At 36.3% G+C, this 18,937-nt stretch overlaps 1 protein-coding gene across 4 annotated transcripts in view; it reads left to right on the top strand.

Moving 5' to 3' along the window:
• The window catches only part of IFT122 (intraflagellar transport 122), a 71,080-nt gene that overhangs the window by 29,188 nt on the left and 22,955 nt on the right, over nucleotides 1-18,937 (top strand). For all 4 annotated transcript variants that reach the window (XM_039346548.1, XM_039346547.1, XM_039346546.1 and 1 more), the window contains 4 exons: nucleotides 8,215-8,376; nucleotides 11,863-12,029; nucleotides 15,336-15,507; nucleotides 18,308-18,410. In XM_039346548.1, coding sequence (XP_039202482.1) covers nucleotides 8,215-8,376; nucleotides 11,863-12,029; nucleotides 15,336-15,507; nucleotides 18,308-18,410 — 604 coding nt within the window. The remainder of the gene's footprint in view (nucleotides 1-8,214; nucleotides 8,377-11,862; nucleotides 12,030-15,335; nucleotides 15,508-18,307; nucleotides 18,411-18,937) is intronic.

The raw sequence follows: 18,937 nt of genomic DNA, 5'->3' as shown, positions 1-18,937 counted from the left end.
TCTGTCCCCAAAAGTTCCTGATTGTCTTAGATCCTAGAAGAAAATGGAAATTATTATTGGTAATTTAACTTTAGTGGCCACCCAACTCTAGTGGATTCTGAATGTGCATAGTGAAGGTAGAAGTTGTTTAAGGATTGGCTTTTCTTTTCTTTTCTTCTTTTTTTGGGGGGGACAACTAAAAGTGGCTGACATAAGAGGGCAATGAGGACATGAGCCTGGTGGATCATTATTTTTATCTTAATGGTTATTTTGGCATTCTTCCAGGAACACTGTTTCACTCTGTCAAACTAAGCCATGGTCACTTTCAAGTATGAGTATTTATTTCCTGTTCAAGTTATCAGCCACAGTTGATTTTAGGAAATAGTTATTGAACTCCTGGAGTCTTGTAGTCCAGTTTTCCACTCAGCTGTTGTGTGGCATATGAGATTGAATGAGAAGGATTGGGATCAGGGATGTGTTCCACCAAATATGTCATAAACTTCTCTTTATTGGTGTGCCAATCCCCATGAAGCGCTTTCAAGGGATTGAAGCTGAATGTCGTTTTATAGCTATCATTTAAATCATACAGACCATTTATGTTTCAGAGTACATGGTGTTGATCTGCAAAGCATCAAATCTTCTTTTGTATTATACTCTTCACTGATGAATATGTCAAGTGTTTCTGATATATAGCTGCTTCCCCCCATGGCTGTTTTTAAAAAAGCTTTAAAATATGTGTGTTCTCTCTGGCTCTTACGTTTTTAAAAAAGGGTTCTAATTGTTTTTGTTCTCTTAGATATTTCCATTTTAATGGACTTATTTTAAAATGGTCTAAACATGATCTTGTGATTTGGCATTCATTTTAACACATTTGTATTATAAATTACCAGAGAAAGATTATAGTCATGAAAATGATGGTAAATAAATAAAAAACATCGAGTACATTAAAGAGAATGTCAAATAAGTTTTTGTGACTTTTTTTTAAAAAAAAATCTGATGGCCTAAATTCTTAAATCCTAGTTTGTGAAAAAGGTTTAGGTGGGTGAAGCTATTATCTTCTTAGTCAATAATTTTGAATATTTTTCAGTCTTTCATGCTCAGTCGATTAACACATGGCATCACATATCAGCGGGGATTGTATTTCTTTTCAGATTTCTCCTTGGATTCTGTTGTAGATAAAATCCAGCATTTCACAATTTTGCCATTAATCGTATGGAATGGACTACACCCCAGCACTTGTGCATGTGTGTGTGTGTGTGTGTGTATCTGTGTCTGTGTGTGCAGACACAAAGTGTATTCATATAAATGATGTGCAAAACTATACTATAGATGATCAGGCTCTTATATCTAAACCCTAAGAATGAAACTGTAATGAAACTGTTGATCCCAAAGGGACAGAGATTTAGACAATCTCTGAATCCTTTTCTTCAGCCAGTATCTTTTATTGCAATTAGTACCTGAAATTCATGTTTTGGATAACAATTCTATTTATATATTGCAGACCCCATTTAAAAAAGCAATAAATTTGTGTTCGATTGTTTTTTGCCATTTAAATTTCATCTGTAAAGAAATGAAAAATATTTTCAAAATGAAATTAAGATGTTTTGTTATAATAGGATATCAAACATTCCTTTAGTCTGTGAAGTGTTTGATATGTACTCTTAGTTCAGGTGAACCTATGGCTTTATTAATAGAATATTCTTTTAACCATAGTGTTGAGATATGATGCAAGTTAATATTTAATAGGATTGTAACTTCAAATGAGTGAATTTTAAGGAAATATATAGGGTTCCTAATAATACTAAATGTCAACTTCCATCAATCAGCCTTACTGAATGGCTAGCAGAGAGAAAAGCTGTGGTTAGCAATTTCTGAATGGCAACAGATTTTCAGCAGCCCTGACTTAACTTAAAGAAGTTTAAAAAGGACATTTCCCATTTCCCCTCTCTACTGCAGTCTTCCGACAGCTTCCTAAAACTATTAGGTCTAGTAGGTTATAGAAGACTACTAATATTTATTCATTTTGTTTAAGAAATAACATTACTTATATAATCCTCTGAAAATAAATACACACACACACACACACATTATATGTATACACATATATAACAAGTATACATACATACACAGTGTGCATATTATATACATATATATATATATATATATATGTATATAATATACATATATATTATATATATATATATTCAAAACCAAATGTATTGAAAGTATTGTTGTATAATTAGTAATATGTTAATAATAGTAAATATAGTATTTACTACTATAGTAAATAATAGTAAATAGTAATATGTTAATTAAATATGATTTGAATTTTCTTATAAAATAGACAGATGTTTTAAATAAGATTCTTTTCTGCATTTTCCTTATTTTCTTTTTTTTTATTGAAAGTTTTATAAATTTTACAAAAAGACAAAAACAATACAAAACAAAAGACAACATATACAAAAAAGAAACTAAACATTACATATATATAAACCCCCCCCCCATCCCGCACCCCTCACAAAAACCCTCCCTTCCCCCCCCCTGAGCTTCCCAGAGCAGAATATAGGCTTAATTAAAAATTAAGAAATAAAAATAAAAAATTAAATTAAAAAATTTATATATATATATATATATATATAAAAATATCTATATATATATATATAAAAATAAAACTTATAAAAAAGCTATGTGATATTTTTGTATACCCAATCTAAATTGTATAAATTTTATCCATTTGTCCCAAACAGCAAGGAACTTCTCTTGCGTTTGTTGCTTTAAGAAAGCCGAAATCTTTGCCATTTCCGCCAGATAAGCTACTTTAAGAAACCATTCCTGCAATGTAGGCAAAGATTCCTTCTTCCAATATTGTCCTACTAACAGCCTAGCGGCTGTAATCAAATTTAACATCAATACAACCTCCTTTGTATCACAATCTGTAACAATGCCTAACAAAAATAATTGCGGAGTAAATTTTACCCTCCTTCTAAAAATTCTCTGGATATTCCACCATATTTTGATCCAAAATGCTTTTATCTCTCTGCATGACCACCAAATATGATAATAGGAAGCATCCTTATAACCACATCTCCAACATTTGGGTTGCACGTCAGGGTACATAAGAGACATTTTTTGTGGATCAAGGTGCCATCTATAAAACATTTTATAAAAATTCTCCCTAAGGTTCTGTGCTTGTGTAAATTTGACATTTCTCACCCAAATGGTTTCCCAAATGTCCAATGAGACTGGGACACCAAAATTCTGCGCCCATCTAATCATACAATCTTTAATTAATTCCGTTTCTGAGTCCATTTCAACTAATACCCCATAAATTCTCTTGATATGGGTTTGTCTTTGATCCTTGACTTGCTTAATAAGATTTCCATCTTCTCTAAGAAAACCCAATTTACAATCCACCTTCCATTTATCTACTAGTTGCCTATATTGAAACCAAGAATAAATAATATTTTCTTGCGCTAAATCTTCTCGTAATCTTAACTGCCAGTTTTGCCCATCTAAGTAACTGACTATAAGACACCATGTCCATTTTTACTCCTCTTTTTATTCCTTCTATCGCATGCCAAGGTATAGCCCATAATGGAACTTTAAAATCACTTTTATAATATTTTCTCCAAATCCTAAGTAAAGAAATTCTTAAAATATGAGATTTAAAGACCCAGTCCATTTTTTTATTAAATATTAAATAGGCATGCCACCCATAAAGTAAATCCCATCCCTCTAAATGAAGTATCTCAGGATTTGTCAAATTTACCCAATCACTGATTAGTGTTAAGACCACCGCATCGTAATATAATTTCAAATTTGGTACCTTAAGTCCACCCCTCTCACGGAAGTCTTGCATAATTTTAAACTTAACCCTTGGCTTTTTCCCTGCCCAAATAAATTTATTAAGACCCTTCTGCCACTCACTTAAATTAATCTCATTTTTCAAAATCGGTAACATTTGAAACAAAAAAAGAAACTTGGGTAGAATATTCATTTTTATCACTGCAATTCTTCCCATGAGGGATAATTGCAACTTCTCCCAATTCTTCAAGTCCTTCTGTACCCTGACCCACAACCTTTCATAATTATTTTTAAATAATTTTACATTAGAAACAGACAACATCACCCCCAAATATTTTACCTTATTAACAATCTCAAAACCCGTCAAGTTAGCCAAAATCTGCTTCTCCTGACTAGACATATTTTTAGGTAAGATTTTAGTCTTATTTACATTAATCTTGAAACCCGAAACCAAACCATAATGATGAATCAACTGTAATAAGTTTACTGCAGAATAATCAGGTTGCGACAAAGTAACAACCAAGTCATCCGCAAAAGCTCTCAACTTATATTCTTTTTTGTTAACTTCTATTCCTTTAATTTCCTGAGACTCTCGAATTTTGATCAATAATATTTCCAGTGTTAAAACAAACAACAATGGCGATAAAGGACACCCCTGTCTAGTACCTTTCTCTATTGTAAAAACCTCCGACAAACCTCCATTAACAATAAGTTGTGCCATTTGTTTTTGATATATTACCGTAAGAGCTTGTAATATCTTTTCGCCAAAATTCATTTCTTCCATTACTCTTAGCATAAAATGCCAATTCAATTGATCAAATGCTTTTTCAGCATCTAAAAATATGAGCCCTGCAGGAACTTGGTTGTTCTTGTCTAAATATTCTAATAGATTAATAATTTGTCTAACATTATTTTTCATATACCTTCCTGTTATAAACCCTGATTGATCTTTATGCACAAGATGATGCGCCACCCTCATAAGCCTATTTACCAAAGATTTTTACAAATATCTTATAATCCACATTTAAAAGAGATATAGGCCTATAATTTTTTGGTAAAGTAAGATCTTGATCCTCCTTTGGAATCAATGATATAAAAACACTACGCCATGAAGGAGGAATCTCTAAACCCTGTAAGATACCATTAAAAAGATCATTTAATGGTTGGATCATCTCCTCCATTAAAGCTTTATAATAAACAGCTGTTAACCCATCCGTACCCGGTGCTTTCCCTAGTTTCAATTGTTGAATTGCTGAGGCAATTTCCTCCTTAGTAATTAAGCCATTAATTTCATGTTTCTGATCCTCAGTCAGTTTAGGAAAACTTGCCTCAGCTAGATATTTATTTATATCTAGCAGTTGCACATTAGTAGATTTGTATAACTTTTGATAATAATCCAAAAAAGATTTTTTAATCAATTCCTTCTGAGAAACTAATTTACCCTTGTAATTTATTTTCTCTATTATTCTCTGTCTCTGTTTCTTTCTTAATTGATAAGCCAACCATCTCCCAGGCTTAATAGCATTACAAAATGTATTTTGTTTCATAAACAATAAATTGGTTGCCGCTTGATCTGCTATCAACATATTAAATTGTGACCTTAGTAACTTTACAGATTCTTTAATACTTTCATTAGAAGGATTTAGAATCAAGGCCCTTTCTTTTGATTTAATTTCATCTTCAAGTTCTCTACGTTTCTGAATCTGCTTCCTCTTATGAGAATTATTCATTTTTATCAAAACACCACGCATAAATGCTTTACCTGCATCCCATACCATTGACATTGAAGTCCCCTTATACATGTTCAAAGCAAAATAGTCCTTTAAACACTCCTTTAACTTTTGAACATTCTTCTCTTGTCTGAACAAATTTTCATTAACTCTCCAGGATCTCCTTTCCTCTTTCTCTTGAGTCAGCTCCATCCAAACTGGGCTATGATCCGTCAGTGATCTAGGAAAAATCTTTACATTCTTTACTTTATTATACAAATCCGTAGTAATCAAAAAAAAGTCAATTCTTGAAAAAGATTGGTGTCTATCAGAAAAAAAAGTGAAATCTCTCTCCTCTTGATTACATTCCCGCCAATAATCCCTTAATTCCCAGTCTTCCTTCATATCAAAAAAAGCTTTAGGTAACCTTGCTTGTTTAAGAAAAGGAGCGGAACCTTTCTTGTCCCTTTGTATATCTAAGACACCATTCCAATCACCCATTAATACCACTGATCTATAATCAAGCAATGTTATTTTTTGATGTAACTGCTTATAAAATTGTTCCTGTTGTTGATTTGGAGCATAAAGTCCCACTATAAGTACTTTCTTACCATATATACCAAGTTCAATCATCACATATCTCCCCTGGGGATCTGATTCTACCAGACAAGCTGGTAGGTTTTGTTTAACATATATAACAACTCCCCCTTTCTTCCCAGGAGCAGAAGATATAAAATGAGATCCCAAACGAGCATTGACTAAATATTTCTGATCTTTAAGTAAAATCTCCACTCGGAGATTTCTGACCAGATGGAGTTGAGCCTGCACCCAGGACCGAAGTATAAAACTCTCTAGCTTTGTCAACTGTATTCAATCTGTAGCGTGTCCCCGCATGGCTCAAAACAATACCCATCGGAATTTCCCATCTAAATGGCATCAATCTAGCTTTAAGCTCATTGGTTAAAAAAGCAAAGTCTTTCCTGCTTCTTAAAATTTTGGATGGGATTTCCTTTAGAATGATAACATCTTGGGCAGCAATCTGAAATCTTTTGTTGTAAAAGGCTTGTATAATCTCATTCCGCAGGGACTTCTTTGTAAAATAAATCACCACATCTCTAGGCAAATTCTTCTGCTTAGCAATCCAGGAGTTAAGTCTATAAATTTTTTCCACTTCTCTATGTAATTCTCCTTTATCCATATCCAAGGCCACTGCCAGATCAGTAAGGACCACCTCCACCAAATCTTGATTCATATCTTCCTTGAGGCCTCTAATCCTCAGGGCATACTCCATCTGTCTGTACTGAAACATCAAAATATCTTCTTGTGAGGACTCCACCTTCCTTTCCACATCTTGAATTTTATCATCAAAGGAATCAACTTTGTTTTCCACTTCCTCAAGCCTTGCATCGAGCTTAACCACCACAGTAGCCAAGCCTGAAACTGCTGCAAGTATATCTTGTCGTAAATCATTATTATTTTCTTGCAATTTAGTCTTTATCCCCGTTATCTCTTCTTTAAGATCAGATTTAATTTCTGATTTAATCTGTGAGGCAAATTGCTTCATTTCCTCTCTCATTTGAACTACAATCTCTCCCATTATGCCTCTGACCTCTTGTGCTGAAAGTCCAGGCAGAGGGGGGGAGGGTGGTGGCTGAGCCGGTGGTACATGTTTAGATTGTTGTTGTAATTGTGCAGTGGAAGTTATAGGAGAAGAAACAACCTTAGGTATTGAAGCAGGCTGCTGTCTCTTTGAAGCCATTTTAAAAAGCGCAGTTCTCACTTCCCTTTCCCCTCCACACAAGAAGGGAGGAGGAAAGAAAAAGAAAAAGAATTTAAAAAGAGACAAACTATAGTCCTTGAAAATCCAGAGAAAATCCAAAGAATAAAAGATAAAAGAGCAAACAATTCAAAAGAAAAAATTCTAAGCCAAAAGCAAAAGCAAAAGCCAGTCCTTAAAAAGGGAAAGTAAAACAAAAGGGAAAGGAAAAAAAAACTCCGACACTTTCAAAACGCCATCTTAAATCCTTTCACTAATATAACAAAGAAAAGGAGGAAAAATAGTAAAAATCAAATAATAAAAAAAATAAACACCTAAAGTATATAACAAAAATCCTTTAAACTGCTCCGTCCGTTTAAAAATTACTCACCAAAATACTATAAGCACGGAGATAGAAGCGGCGGTTTCTTTTGCTTCCTAGGAAGCAAAAACAGCTGGGAGGCGGAGATCAGCAGGAGCTCCGAGGGAACACTCCTTTCACCCCCTCTAGAAATAAATCCAGAGGGGGTTTAGGGGTTCTACCTCTATTCCTGCGTTCTCTGTCCCTTCCCTTTGCCCGGGAAGGGAATTCCGAGCCGCGGGCCAGCTGATGCGCGCTGTGCTCCGCGGCTCTGACACTTCCCCAGCTGGACGGCTAAAAGATAGCCGCCATCGCCGTCGCCTCGTACCGGAAGCTCCAGCATTTTCCTTATTTTCATAGTGGGGTGTTTTATGAGTTTTTCTGGAATGTTACGGATAGGTGAAAAGAGCTGGAAGACTCAATATGAAAAGCTTTCAAGCAGTGCTGTTCATGTCAAAAGGTCTACATTGGTTTATATGCAAGTAATCAGTTTAAAAGCTTTGTGAAACATAGCTTAATATTTTCAGATGTTCTAGCCTGTCATGTTTCCTGCCTGATTATGTTCACTAAACTATTTTTGTTCTTTCCTGTTTTATTTTTTTAAGGAAAGGAAGAAGCGTGGTGAGAACAACAATGACCTGTTCCTAGCAGAGATTTATGCATACCAAGGAAAGGTCCATGAGGCAGCCAAATTGTACAAAAGAAGTAGCCATGAAAACCTAGCACTTGATATGTATACAGACTTGCGCATGTTTGAGTATGCAAAGGTATGTGTACGTTTTTTTTCCTGGGATGTTTATTCTTCCTTGGACTTGGTGTCCAAGAATCAAACTGTTCAGTTCCATTGCACACATCCTCTTTTATGCCTATTCAGAAATCTCAAGGAATAACATTACCCCTAAGGATCAATTTGATGCTGTTATTGTTTCTTACGCATCATGTAACATTTGCCTTATGTTATAGCATGAGTGTAAGAACAGTGTTACAGTCTATTTCCTAGGACCACACATGTCAGAGCAGTATTGTCATTTTAAACTTCGGTTTAATAAGGTTTTTCCTTAGGCAGGATGAGGCTAGGACTCCCACTCTTTTATTTTTGCTGCCAAGACCTTTAATTAATAATTTTGGTGCATTTGAAAGGGAATTATAAAGAATTATGTAGCACACATTTTCACCAAAGGCACACAGCTTTTTCCTCCTAAAGGGTTCAGTCATATATATGTCTTTTAATTATTATATATGAAGGCTAAATTTTATTATTTTAAGGGAATGTTTATTTTACAACCAGGAATTTAAGAAAAAAGTGAGACTTGAAATGCTGTTATGTTCCCTCTGTTTTTTTCTTCCGTTCAATCGTGTCCAATTCTCAGAGACTGCCAAACAAGTTGCTGCAGTTTTCTTGGCAAGGTATTTCAGAAGTAGTTTGTCATTGCCACTTTCCTAGGGCTGAGAGAATGTGGCCGGCCCAAGATCACCTACCTGGCTTGGGTCTACAGCAGGACTAGAACTCATAGTCTCCTGGTTTCTAGTTTGTTGCCTTACTTACTATACCAAACCTATACCTCACACAATTGCTTTTTTCAAGGCAATGGGTATATTTTGTCCATTTAGGATACTATAACCCAAGCCTATCCATCCTGAAGCCTTCCATATAAGTTATCATAACCACAGCTCTCAAAAGTCTCATGAAGCAGATAAGAAAAAAAAAATCTCTGCATTGCCTAAGATTTTTTTCACTTTCATCTTATCTTGGTATGCATAAACAAGATTTGTCACAAATCATGATTCTTAAATCTGTTGGACTTTGTAAACTAGTACTTCAAAGTGCAACAATCTAGAGCACTATGAGCCTAACTAAAAATACAGTACAAACAGGAATTCCTCTGTGGTCCTCTGCATTGAGGTTTATACTAAACAGACATTTTTATTTCATATGCAGTGTGTTCTGTATAGTTAAGTGAAGAATGTCCTAGATTTGCATGCAACTGTATGCATGCAACAGACTTAAATAAACTGACTGTATTTGCTTTTCCTGAAGTATACCTAAACCAGAGTGGAATTATCCTTCATTTTCCCCATTTCAGTAAAATCTCCAGGGCAGTTAAAAGTATTGCATTTTAAAAAAAAGACGGGATCAGATATGTATCCTTTTTCATATAGAACATATATATATAAATGGAATAGATAGACAGACAGACAGAAAACTTTTGGTTGAAAAAACGTGAGGAAAGCATTCAAAGTATTGATGAAAACATTTGCATTACTACACAAAAGTGTAGTTAAACATACAAGAGTATACCAGAAATCCTAATGTATCTCACATAGTTTTGCAATAGCAACTTTGAATTAACAGTCTCTGCAATGATTTTTGTTTCCTGTAAATAAGACCTGAAGTTGTTTTTATGTATGTCTGAAAACTGAATTCCCAGGGACCAATAAAATTGTATGGTATTTGAAAATTGTGACAGTTTTATGTGCGGATGAGGGGACTTTGGAAGTTTTCCATGATATTTTCCTTATCAGAATAAGTAAAAAAGCTGTCCGCTGGATAGTATCACTAATCACTCATTAAAGATTAAGCTTATCCATTATTGAATAAAGCATTTCCATGTACACACATAGATTATTGAATTTTGTTCTTAAGGGAAAAGAAAACTCTCATTTGAAATGTAAATTGCATTTATATATTGGACTAATACGCACTTCTTACAAGTTCCTCTTAAATATTTGGCTTAAAATTGGCAGGTCTGTGTATGGTGATACATAAATTTAACTCATGAACTAGAAATCTGCCATTATGCTAATATATGAATGTCAGCATTTCTAATGTCCAGCAAAATTTTCCACACATGGGTAAGCTTCCTTCAGCTCAGAGAACTTGTGATAGATATGTTTAGGATGTAAAATGAAATATTTTGGATGGTATTGCAAATAAAGTTTCCATATAGGAACTAATGATACATTTTACGTATTATTAGTTCCTATATGGAAACTTTATTTGCATAACTGAGTAGTGAATTGGAGATACTATTTATTATTAAGGAAAAATACAGTTCAACAGTTTGACCATTCTTTTTCATTCTGCAGACTTAATATATATATTTGTATATAATGAGTGCTTAATTTTTATTTTTGTGTCAATTTACAATTACCACTGGATAATTGTATCAAAGTTTACCTGTTCTTTCAAATTTTTATTTATTATTAGGCCATCTAGTCTTAGGCTCCTGATAGTGGGATATCCTTTAATCTGAATACGGCTCGAGAAACTACATATATATGTGACTTTAGTTTATTTAGCAATATTAATCACATGTTATTTTCAACTCACAAATAATTGCAATCCATGAAATTGACATGTTTCCTTATAATTCAACCAACTCCAATTATTCAAGTAAATATTGTGTTTCATTTCTTGATTTAGCTTCCTGACAGTCAAAGAAAGGCAAATGCGCTTTTTGAGTGGACCACTCAGAACATCAGATTTTCTAAGCAAAAGTCATTTTTTCCAAAAACATTTCTAGAAATACTTGGATCAGAGGTGTTCCAAGGATCATACATGGTTAAGTCACAGGGTTCTTTCCAGTGTTTTAGCATCCCTGATTATGGCAGAGACTGCTTTTGAGACTTTAGCATGCTCTGTTTTTGAGCTAAGACCTTTTGAGAAAAAAATATTCCTCCTCACAGTCCAGTCCTCTTCAGAATCACTGTTAAAAGAGCTTCAGTAAAACATTACGTTACCCTGAAATTCATGGGTCAGATACAGCATTCCACCATTCCTAGTTTGCTAATTCTTTCCATAAGTTGTGTTGAGTATACTGTTAAGTACACAACATGTTTTTATTCAGATTCATGATAAATCTATGGGCATATTGTGAGAGTGAGCATTTTAAAGAATAATATCACTAAGACTTAACTTTATTCAGAAAAGTCATCTTTGGCAAATTACTGAGAGCAATCAAAAACTGATGTTTCATTTGCAATTTTCCCCTCAAGCATCAAAATGAAATTCTGCTTTTTCTATACATGATTTTTTTTCCTGTCTCAACTTTGAAAGGTTCCCCCTCCACCCGCTTTCTTTGTGATAAAAGTCATGATTAAATCTACCGTAATCAAATGATGTAGACATTTCAGCTTTTCTTGTTTGCCCTTAAATTCCAGTTTAGTTAACCCCCCCCCCAGTTGAAACTGAGTCGCAACTGCTAATTGAGGCAAATGCTTAATTAAAAATATCATTTCATTTACTTCCTCAGGAATTCCTTGGGTCTGGGGACCCCAAAGATACAAAGATGCTAATCACAAAGCAAGCAGACTGGGCCAAGAACATCAATGAACCAAAAGCAGCAGTAGAGATGTACATGACTGCAGGGGAGCATTTGAAGGCCATAGAAATCAGCGGAGATCAAGGCTGGGTTGATGTGTATGTCTTGCTGTCTTTCCCAAAAATACGCTATTATGTTTTCAAGGGAAATATTGCTATTTGTTTCCACCGTTTCCTCTGATTATAATGTATAGGTATAGTACTTTATACTGAGGGAGGGGAGAACTATGGTAGAGACTCCTACTTTAGTCTTTGTGAAAAAGTTCAGTAATGCTAGAATTAGAACTCGGCCAAATGTGTTACATGCTATACAAATTTAATAATAATAATAATAATAATAATAATAATAATAATAATAATAATAATACCATCAAACATTCACATCTGCCTATCCCAGGTCCTGGGTAAGGACTCGATAGGTAGACAAAATGCCAAATCCAGTCTGAACATCTGGCTGACTGTGCGATGATCAATAATAATAATAATAAAGTTGGAAGGGATCTTGGAGGTCATCTAGTCCAACCCCCTTGCTCAGGCAGGAAACCCTATACCATTTCAGACAAATGGCTGTCCAGTCTTTTCTTAAAAACTTCCAGTGTTGGAGCATTCACCGCTTCTGGAGGCAGGTTGTTCCATTGGTTAATTGTTCTAACTGTCAGGAAGTTTCTCCTTAGTTCTAGTTGCTTCTCTCCTTGATTAGTTTCCACCCGTTGCTTCTTGTCCTGCCTTCAGGTGCTTTGGAAAATAGCTTGACTCCCTCTTCTTTGTGGCAGCCCCTGAGATATTGGAACACTGCCATCATGTCCCCCCTTGTCCTTCTCTTCATTAAACTAGACATACCCAATTCCAGCAGCCTTTCCTTATATGCTTTAGCCTCCAGTCCCCTAACCATCTTTGTTGCTCTTCTCTGTACTCTTTGTAGAGTCTCAACATCTTTTTTACATCGTGGTGACCAAAACTGGATGCAATATTCCAAGTGTGGCCTTATCAAGGCATTGTAAAGTGGTATTAATACTTCATGTGATCTTAATTCAATATAAAACTATTGAAATAACTGCCCCATATCCTGATTTGAGGAAGAGACTTTTCAGACAAGCAAAATTTATTAAAAGGCATGAAATTTTGTGAGCTACAACTTACTTCATCAGATGCAATGAGATGGCTATAGATTGATACAGGAATTACATTTCAATGGCAAGTGGAGGAAAGAGAAGACAAGATGGTTGTGCAGTTGCAAGCTACATGTGAAACAGATTACAAGTATCAATTAGCAATTGTAAAGCCATTATGCTTGTTGAGATCTTCTGAAACATCTGAAACCTTTTGATGTATATGAGTTTAGCAATTTCTTGCTCAGTTGGGCTATTAAAGCTTTCTTTTTTCTAAAATAGCTACCTTGAGATCTATAATGAAGCGCCCTGGGAGGTTGAAATGCTTCAGTATTACTTTGTTCTTATTTTGAGTCCTGGTGTTAATTATTTTGTGCAAAGATTGTTCTGTTTGTCCTATGTAGAAACTAGAGGGGCACTGCTGGCAGATGAAGACACCTCTAATCTTCTGTGTGTAGTTGTTGGGGCCAGTTGCAGCTGTGATAGCTGACCTGGGACAATGCTTTCTCAACTCTTACCCCTCCCCCTGCCCTTCCCCCCTCCCCCCCTGCAACCCTTTTCTTCAGTTGAGATTCATTGATGACATTTTCACCAATCATTCATCAAACTCTATCATGACTGTGACAACTTTGCCTCATCATCAACCTTAGCCTTGAACTATCTACAGAGTAGGTTCACCTTCTTGATACAGTGCAAAACCACGTAATAAAACACAAATGTTATAACACATTGTTATACGGGAAATTGCATCTCACAAGGCACATCTCCATGCTTTCCGTTTCCACTCTGAATACATAATCAAGCCTGTCATCCACAACTGCTCTGTGCAACAGTTGCTTTGTTCTGATGCACTTGACAAAGATAGTCAACTGATGGAATTAAGCCAGGAACTGAGGAAATTGAACTACCCACTCAACTAGATCATTAGACAAATCAGAAGAGGAACTTGATTCCCGGGGAGGAAAGGCTATTAAAAGACACAATAATAACAATACTACTTGTCACCGCTACATTTCACCTACAGCTCATAGCTCAAACCACTCAAACACATTATTGATGTGCTATAACCCATACTGGACAGTGATATTTACATTTTCTCATGCATGGAGTGGCAGGCCTGTGTTTTCAAAAAGGGAACCACCCAACCTGAAGTACATTCTCACAAGCAATGAGAAACAACAGGACAATGATGCTAACATGGGAAATCAAACCCTGCAACAAACCCAGGTGTCCACTTGACTTTCATGTATACACCCTCACAGGCTTCTCAGAATAGTTTTGAAAAGATATTACAGTTGTTAATTGATCAGGTTACTTGGAATCTGTTTCACATCTGCATAACCCCCTTGTTTTTCTTCTCTTCTGCCCACTCAAGTCTATAGCCACTCGCGTCTGATGAAATGTTACAGCTCAGAAAAACCTATGCCTGTCAATAAAATGTACTGTAGTCTGAAAAACTGCTACTAGACCCCATAAATTAATTACTTTGTTTATAATATATATAAATAAAATAAAATAATAAAAGTAAATTTATGGAAATAAAGAAAATCTAAAATCCTGATTTTTGGCTATCCCAGCTCTCCTGCAAAAGCCTGTATCTTGATGTGATTGAAATGCTTACAATGTCTCCTTCAGCACATTCTTTTGTTTGTTTAGTTAACATGCTTCTTTTCCAAAAGCCTAAGTTCAGAGTTGCTCTCAGCATTTGCGCAGCTGATGCCTAGGACAAGCAAGTAGAGCTTTTCAGAAACATCACATAGCAGTTGCAATCTTAGATACAGATTATACTATTCAAGGTCAGACATAGTTGTAGAGTATCATTTATTCAACAGATAAAACTGCCGAGTTGCTTAATGTTGATTTCAGAGGCTTCAGAACACATTTTGGAAAACGTGGCGTACTTTGACTATAAGATGCAGGTCTTCAGAATTTAGTAAGAGTCCATAGAGTCCTTTAAAAAAGTGCAGAGGCTTCACTGAGCCTGCAAATTATGGAATCTAAATAAAGGGGTCTCTGCTACAGACGTTAGAATGTGAATTTATTTAGTTAAGAGCTTTTGTCCTGCAGCAGTTCCAGGTTTGTGGTTTGGCAAAAAACTGCTGGAGTATAAATGTAAACAGCACTGTTCAGCTGTTTGCTTGCATCTCTGGCAGCATCCTGCGTGTTTGTTTATGTGTGTGTGTGTCTATGTGTGTGTATGTGTGTGTTTGCACATAAGTGCATGTGTATAGTAAGAATTAGGAAGACTTATAGACAATAACGGGGCTAGATTTCTTCTTCTTTTTTAAAAATTAAGATTGATTGATATTGCTCGAAAGCTGGATAAAGCAGAACGAGAACCTTTGACGAAGTGTGCCTATTATTTTAAAAAGTTATTGAACCCTGGGTATGCTGCAGAAACCTATATGAAGATTGGTGATCTGAAGGCCTTGACACAGCTCTATGTGGAAACTCAACAGTGGGATGAGGTAAATGCAGCTCACTCTAAGGGATTCTGATGCCTATGTAGCCTTAAATCTTTACATTGTATGAACAAAATTCCCCTTTTATTTAAATTCTGCATGCATTTTAACACGCTTCAATTTGCAGACAGATTCTTCACTGCAGAACCCTTGTTCAGGATTCTGGCCAATCTGCATGCTCTCATACAAATTGCTCCAGTCTGTTCTCATCCTTCTGATTTTCTATCCTGTTTCGTCAAGAGATACACAATATTTATTGGAGTTCATTTAAAATACTAAAATAGGGTAGCTAACATCCCCTCTCTTTAAATATGAAATGAAGATGTTTCCTAGACTCAAGATACTAAATATCCTGCAAGTGAAAGGGCAATCTACTTCCATGCATCTTCCTTTAGGTAGAATTAACTAAACAAAGTAAAACATTTCCAAGTCATATTAAGCATCAGGATAGAAAATCTTTTAGATGATGAAATCATACATTAACAAAGCAACCTAATTGTAAATAAATATTTATTGAAGGAAAGATAAGTGCATGCCAAATAAAACTATTACTATATTGCTAGACAGAAGAGAAGTGGAAGCAAGGTAACCAGTCGTAAAAGTTAATAAAATCCTGTACCAGAAATCTGATCTACTAAATGTTTATATTGAAATAAGCTATGCTAATCCAATAAGGGAGCCAGTTTGGTATAGTAGTTGGAAGCACCAGGCAAGGAACCGGGACCCCATCAGTTCTAGTCCTTCCTTAGCTTCAAAGCTGGGTGACCTTGGACCAATCACAGCCCTAGGCAGCAGGTGGTGTCAAACACCTCTTGCCAAAAAATCTGCAGGGACTTATTCTATACTGGTTGATGGGTAGCAGTACATATAAACAGAAAAAATGGCAGTTGTCAGCAGTGGTGGGATTCAAATATGTGAACAACCGGTTCTCTGTGTAGATTCTGCTTCTGGAAGTCCATTCTGGGCCTGGGCAACAAAAAATTAGCTACCAGTTCTGCCGAAGTGGTGCGAACTGGCTGAATCCCACCACTGGTTGTCAGTACCTATTTATCTTCTTGCCAAAAAGACTTGCATACAGGTAATTCTTGACTTACAATAGTAATTGGGGTCAAAATTTCCAATGCTAAGTGATGGAGTCGTAAAACACGAAGACATGTGACCATATCACTTTGCAACAGCACTTCATGTTGCCACTATTATCTGAATTCTGACAGTTGTTAACCAAGAACCCACCCCAATCCAAGCCATTCTGGACTCAGTTCCTCCCAGCCTTGAACCTCTATAAGGGAAGGGACTGCCTCCTCTTCAACTTCCTCCTACCTATCTCCCTTATCTCAGCCTTTTTGATTGCCCTGCATCCTGGCTTGGGAGCTTCTTGGTTCACCAGAAATCTGGAGCTGCAAGAAGCCCGTGAATCACAGTGCAGTGTGAAGATGCAGTGCCCCAGTTGCCTCAGCATGCAGCCCAAAGCCAATTGCCCCAAGAAACCCCACCTTCCACAGCAGCAAGACCAAAACTACAATCACCCCTGGAAGCCTTAGCTGCCCCCATTCAGTCCCAGCCACACACTTGCCCTCGTCACTGCTGCCCTGCACTCCAGTGCCCTAGTTGCCCTTTGCGGTCTTCTTGCACTTGGTGCTGATGAAGTGTACCTGCAAGGCAGATCCGGTCACACGAGGATATCTTCCCCAGGTGTTGCCAGGAAATATCTATGCCTGACCTTGAGAAGAAAGCTTTCTGGGGCCAGCAGCTTCCTTGAAAAGGACCAGGGCAGGCAATCCTTAGCAGTGAGAGCAAGAAGACGGTGAAGGTCAGCTAGGCAGCAGTGGCCCAAAGTGCAGAGTTGGGGGAGAGATAGGCAAGGTCGGGGGAGTTGAAGTGCCCCTGCAGTCATAAATATGGGCAGGCTGCCAAGTGCCCAAATTTTGATCAAGTGACCCTGAGGGTGCTGCAATGACCCTAACTTCAGGGACCACTTGTAAGTTCCTATGTTTGGGTGCCACCATAAATTTGAACAGTCACTGCACACATAGTTGTAACTTAAGGAATACCTGTATTTGCAAAGAGAAGCTGGCAGGAATGACAGGAGATGGGAATTAGTCTACCTGTCATAGGCAGCATAAAAGTGCTACACAGAACAAACTGGTCACAGTCCTCATTTTTTGTTGGGCTCCCTTAGGGATTTTTTTTTTTAGGGAGATTGTTTTGTTTTGTTTTGTATTGTCAGTCTGTTGATAACTCTTCTTCTTTACATGGAGAGGTTAGCCATTGGATTATATAAGGATCAGCAATCAAAGAATCAATTCGCCATCAGCATATGCAGTAGCACAATTAAGATCCATTTTGTAATAATGATGCTTTAAGACAGTGGTTCTCAACCTTTCTAATGCCATGACCCCATAATACAGTTCCACATGTTGTGGTGACCCCCAAGTGGATGTGGCCACCAATAAGAGGGAGTAGGACAGCTAGGAAAAAGGGAAAAAATGGCGGACAGCGTGGTTTGGCGACCCCCGTGAAATGGTCATTGGACCCCAAATGGGGTCCCGACCCACAGGTTGAGAACCACTGCTTTAAGAATAAATCAACCAGTTGCCTGAGAAATTTGCCATCTGACAATTTATTTAATTGTAAATGATATAGGTAACCTAGTGAGCTGTGACATCAGTATGTTAGATGCCAAGCTTTTGTAGCTTTTCAGGGCTACAAATAAATCCTGAAATCTTTGAACTTGAAAACAATAATATTCAGTTCCATTTTTAGACTGTAATTATTTTCCTAAGCATGAACCTATTCTATACTTCAGGCTTTTGCTTTGTGTGAAAAGCACCTTGAATTTAAAGATGATGTCTATGTTCCGTATGCTCGGTGGCTGGCAGAAAATGATAGATTTGAAGAGGCTCAAAAAGGTAAGACTATATTGCTACTGCTACTGTCAATACTACTATTATTAAGTTGGTATAATCAAAGTTTATTAGATACTTTCCTGAAATTAAAAACAAGCACAATATTTATGTGGGAGATATATTAATATTTGATTTCAATAGAAGAGCATATCTATAGCTCAGAGTTGAACTGACAGTCATTTAGGTGAGATGGGTGGTATAGAAATTTGATAAATAAAAATAAATAAAATGTTTAATTTACTCTCTGACTTGATTGTTTGCTTGCAGAAGTTTCATTGCCCAACCGGGTAATATAATCAGTATGAGTGAATGTGGGATTTGCTATCAATTTATATAAAGTAGTTTTGGTGGGTGTGTAGTTTTCCCTGTGGTGGTAATTTGCTTAAGATATTGTTTTCTGCCTGATCCCTGCTTATCTGAGTGTTCGATACTGATGGGGATGTGTTCTTGTTTTGTTTCTTTCCTAGATTTTTTTTATTGTGTCTTTTGAATAGTATGTAAATGTGGTTTATTTCTGTGTCTGTTGATGA

Source organism: Crotalus tigris, unplaced genomic scaffold, assembly GCF_016545835.1.
Source record: "Crotalus tigris isolate CLP2741 ecotype Arizona unplaced genomic scaffold, ASM1654583v1 scf7180000018006.973166, whole genome shotgun sequence".
NCBI classification, from domain to species: Eukaryota; Metazoa; Chordata; class Lepidosauria; order Squamata; family Viperidae; genus Crotalus; species Crotalus tigris.
The sequence above is the reverse complement of the archived record's forward strand: the minus strand, read 5'-3'. Positions and strand labels throughout refer to the sequence as shown.